This window comes from Maylandia zebra, linkage group LG1 (genome assembly GCF_041146795.1).
Source record: "Maylandia zebra isolate NMK-2024a linkage group LG1, Mzebra_GT3a, whole genome shotgun sequence".
In the NCBI taxonomy this organism is placed as follows: Eukaryota; Metazoa; Chordata; class Actinopteri; order Cichliformes; family Cichlidae; genus Maylandia; species Maylandia zebra.
The window spans coordinates 27,177,602-27,182,433 of record NC_135167.1 but is presented as its reverse complement, the minus strand read 5'-3'; the positions used below and the strand labels follow the sequence as shown (position 1 = coordinate 27,182,433).

At 42.1% G+C, this 4,832-nt stretch overlaps 1 protein-coding gene across 1 annotated transcript; it reads left to right on the top strand.

Moving 5' to 3' along the window:
* Nucleotides 1–606: 606 nt before the first annotated feature.
* LOC143418631 (uncharacterized) lies at nt 607–4,535 on the top strand. Its single transcript, XM_076884065.1, has 3 exons — nt 607–839; nt 984–1,266; nt 1,394–4,535. Exons 1-3 carry the CDS (start codon nt 748–750, stop codon nt 2,063–2,065), a joined length of 1,047 nt encoding a protein of 348 aa, XP_076740180.1. The 5' UTR covers nt 607–747; the 3' UTR covers nt 2,066–4,535.
* Nucleotides 4,536–4,832: the final 297 nt, after the last annotated feature.

The following is a 4,832-nucleotide window of genomic DNA, read 5'->3' as shown; positions in this document are numbered from 1 at the left end:
AGTCACCCTTCTCACTCAATACGTGTTAACAGACTTCTCTGCACTGAATCATACTTGTTATTACAGTTTTTCTCGATTGCCTAAACACTATAACCAGGCCTCTAAACTAAAATTTCAAAACCGTAATGCTATTGGTCAAAAAGCACACCCATTTCCCTGAACTATAAACACTATTCCCTGCTTTGACACATGACTCAAATTTGGTGAACTGTTACTGCAAAACTCTACACACAAATCCCTACATTTTACAGTGCTTACACCATGTAGTCATTTAGAAAGCACTAGCATGCAATAATGTTAACTTAAGTCAGCATAGCTTGAGCTCAATTAGCACACAATTAACCAGGTGGAAACACTAGGAGTCAAAATTTAGCACACACCAATCAGAACCTGCGATGGATAGATAAAAGGGCCAAAGTCAGCTCATTCAGGTTTGAAACAATGGATCCAAAGAGATGCAAAGGAAGAGGACGTGGTGGAGAAAGAGGACATGGTGAAGGAGGAGGACGTGGTGGAGGAAGAGGACATGGTGAAAGAGGAGGACGTGGTGGAAGAGGAAGAGGAGGTGGTCTAGGACAACAGGAAGGTGGAGGAGGAGGAGGGAGAGGTGGAGGAGGAGGAGGACGTGGTGAAGGAGGTGGAGGTGGAGAACGACGGCGACAAGGAAGGGGAAGAGCAAGGGCAAGAAGACAGTCAGTCTCGGCTGAAATTCGAGCCACTTTAGTTCACCATGTCCTTGTCCATGGGATGACTATGAGGGAGGCTGGGCAACGAGTACAACCAAATTTGAGTCGCTTCACTGTTGTCTCCATCATCAGAACCTTCAGGGAGGAAAACAGGTAGGTGTACTTGCAGTAAGACTGCTTTGTACAGTAACGTTTAAGTTACTGAACTTATGTGTCTTGAGTTTCAGTATGTTTCCATTATTTGCCTGTAAAATGAATGTGTGACAGTTACAGTAATGAGTGCTTCTATTTTTGTAGGACACAGAGACGACCACCTGGTGGAGGCAGGTTAAGGCTTTTGTCGGAGGAGCAAGAGAGGGAACTTGTAAACATGGTAAATGCAAATAATGTAATCCGCCTGCAAGAGATTCAAAGGAGAGTGATTGAGGATGATCATCTTTTTCGAGGCATAAATGCCATCAGCCTGTCCACAATTGACCGCATCCTCCGAAAGAATCAATTCCGGATGAAACAGGCATACCGAGTCCCTTTCGAACGAAACTCTGACAGAGTGAAAAACCAACGTGTGGAATATGTTCAGGTATGAGTTTTGATATTGTATAAAGTATTGTGTACCATCACAGCATGGCAGTTTATGCTGCCATTTCAGCACTCTTGAACTGTGGTTCAGGGTACCGATTGACTCTACTGTGTTATGTGTTTTGCAGAGAATCTTTGAGATTGAAGGACGGCCTGTTCCCCATGAAATAATCTTTGTGGATGAGGCAGGTTTTAACCTGACCAAAAGAAGGAAAAGGGGGAGGAACATAATTGGCCATCAGGCTATTGTAAATGTCCCTGGTCAGCGTGGGGGGAATGTCACTATGTGCGCAGCCATCAGCCAACGAGGGGTACTCCACCGCCATGCCGTACTGGGACCCTATAACACTATGCTTCTCCTTGCTTTTCTTGATGGTTTAAGACAACATATGTTCCAGCTGGACTACAGGGAACCAGCACAGCCAGAGCAGCCTCACTACGTTGTTGTGTGGGATAACGTCAGCTTCCATCGCGCTGCTCTGGTTCGTGACTGGTTTACCAATAACCCAAGGTTTTCTAATATCTTTCTGCCTGCATACTCTCCCTTTCTAAACCCGATAGAGGAGTTATTTTCGGCATGGCGGTGGAAAGTGTATGACCGAGAACCTTATGTCCGTGTTCACCTCCTTCAGGCCATGGAAGAGGCCTGCCTAGACATATCAGTAGATGCATGCCAGGGGTGGATCAGGCATGCAAGAGGATTTTACCCCCGCTGCCTGGCTGGGGCCAATATAGCCTGTGATGTGGATGAGATTCTCTGGCCTGACCCAGACCAAAGACAAGATGCTGAGGTGGGATAATGTTTCTGGTGTGTGTTGTACTGTATAGTACATGAATGACAATGTGCCACTGTACATACATTGGTTGCGTCTTTTGTGTTTATCATGTGACAAGGGTTTTGAAGGGGAGAACCATAAGCAACCTAATTGTTTTGGAACTATTGTTTTGAATTAATTGTACCAGTGTGCAAAACTCTGTTGTAGTGTGTGTGTTTTTGAGGGCTTGTGTTTGATGTCTGAGGGCAAAGTTTGGTTTTTCAGCAGGAGTGAATAGTTTTGGGTGTAGAGCTTCATTTTGACCTGGAAATAGGATGTTTGGGGAATTGAGTGAGAGGTTATGGATTTGTGTTTACTGTTGTGAGGATATGAGGCGTAGTTTCAAGAAATGTGTTTTAGCAATCGAGAAAAACTGTAATCTCTGTCTCTCATCCACAGCATGTCTTTTATTCTTTCTTCCTTCTCTCCCCCCAACCAGTCGCAGCAGATGGCCGCCCCTCCCCGAGCCTGGTTCTGCTGGAGGTTTCTTCCTGTTAAAAGGGAGTTTTCCCTTCTCATTGTTGCCAAAGGCCTTGCTCATAGGGGATCATATGATTGTTTGGGTTTATCTCTCTATGTGTTATTGTAGGGTTACCTTACAATATAAAGCGCTTTGAGGCGACTGTTGTTGTGATCTGGTGCTGTATAAATAAAACTGAATTGAATAGAATAGATAACATGTCTGACTTCCTGTTCTGGGTCAAAGTGCATATTGTACTGACAAAAATGCACAAGGCCCAGTAGTATTAGGTACAAGGCAGAACAATCAAAATGAAGCAAACTTGCAGTTTACATTTCACAGAAAGCCACAAATGCAAACCCTAAGGTGACATTAGTGATCATCACTGAACAGGCTTCTATCTTCTCCATTGCTATCTGGTCTAAAAGTCATAAAAATATCCAATATGTGTCACCACGTTTCAATAAAACCAGGGAAAACAGAAATGAGGTCAGGAGAGTCAGTGCGATTTATTCTCTTCGAACCTTTTATCACTGTAAGAAAAGAGTCCATGATAGTTATTGACATCAGTGGTAGACTTCAGGGGTTTCCAGCACACTTAACAGACCTAACTCACGAAAAGTCTCTGAGAGTGCAGCTAGTACAAACACTGAGAGATAAACACTTAGGGCAGAAGATAGATTAAGTACAAAAAACAAACAAAGAAACTTGCTTTTACAGCACAAGCTTGGGGACATTTTGTTTTCACAGTCTATATCCTAAAAAACGTCTTTTTTCCTATAACACAGCACAGTTTGCTGTTTAGTAAACTCTCATGCATAATGTGTGGCCAGTTTTTTACAGCTGTGTTTTAAACCTTTCAGAAACCCTTCATGAGCTAATCAAGGGAGTTTTGGGTAATCGGAAAACTGCAACTCCAGCCAGAAGACTGTTGTTACAATCCTGCAACACAACATTTATCAGCTATAAAAACTCCCCACTGCCAGAACACATCCTCCCATACCGAAGAAACGGTTTATCATCATCTCACTCCATTTTCCTCGCTTTTATCTTTGCTTCAATTTGTTTTTACATTAATGACAGATTGAAAAAATCCATAGCTATTCCTAATGGTTTGTATTTTCTATTTCCATCCACACAGTCCTCACAAACTTGGGGCCTCTTGCTTTTCATCATTTTGTAACGTTTTCTGTGCATTTTGAGTCACACACCTGTGCTGAGCATCACATGTGGAATAGCTACATTAAAGTAGAAGGGACTTCCCCACAGACGGCTTCATTACTCATCTGACTGCTGAGCTGCACTGACGAACCCCACGTTCAGTGTTTAGATCTGCTTTTTACGCCTCCTTTATTTACTTCCTTTTTTTACAGTCAGTGTTATTCTACTTTGTTGCACTTATTGCTGTTATGTATTCTGAATGCAGTGGAAGCTCTCTTATTAACAATGGGCTTCTGAACCAAACCAAAAGAGACCCACTGAACATATATTTGTTAATTCATTTTCAGGAACAGTGCAACATATTTTACAACACATTGCTGGAAAATCTAAAACAAACAACAACAAAAAAGACAGCAGGACTACAATTTGGGAAAGGCTTAAAGTTTTGAACGAATCCACACGTGTTTTTGTTCTATATGGGAAAATTGGTGATAAAAACTTTACAAGATGTGCAGCGTCTAGTCTGTGCGCACTGCAGAAGGCTGCAGTTTATTAAAACGTTGGGTGTTCGGATGTTTGAGTGACAACATTGTTCCACGAGATTTTCCGTAATAAGTATTAGTGATTAGAGTTTGCTCGGGCTCTAATCAAAAACTCACAAACACATGTTAGTCATTGTTTTTTGGGGGGTGCGCTGTAGCCTTTTGGCATTCTAACTACCAGAAATCTCGAACCACAGGCCGGGGGGGCGGTGTGGCAGCAATTTTTCACACCAGCCTATTAATTAATGAAAGACCAAGACAGATTTTTAATTCATTTGAAAGCCTGATGCTTAACATTGTCCACCCCAGCTGTGAAACTCAGAAACCAGTCTTACTTGTTATCATCTATCGTCCACCTGGGCCTTACACAGAGTTTCTGTCTGATTTCTCAGACTTTATATCTAATTTAGTTCTGAGCTCAGATAAAATAATTATTGTGGGTGATTTTAACATCCATGTAGATGCTAAAAATGACAGCCTCAACATGGCATTTAATCTGTTATTAGACTCAATTGGTTTCTCTCAAAATGTAAAAGAACCCACCCACCACTTTAATCACACTCTAGATCTTGTTTTACAGTTTTTCTCG

Excerpts from the sequence above, each read along its gene's own strand:
- LOC143418631 (XM_076884065.1), top strand. The coding sequence starts at position 748 with ATGACTATGAGGGAGGCTGGGCAACGAGTACAACCAAATTTGAGTCGC. Across the intron at positions 840-983 it reads ACCTTCAGGGAGGAAAACAG|GACACAGAGACGACCACCTG; the intron begins GTAGGTGTACTT and ends CTATTTTTGTAG. Across the intron at positions 1,267-1,393 it reads AACGTGTGGAATATGTTCAG|AGAATCTTTGAGATTGAAGG; the intron begins GTATGAGTTTTG and ends TGTGTTTTGCAG.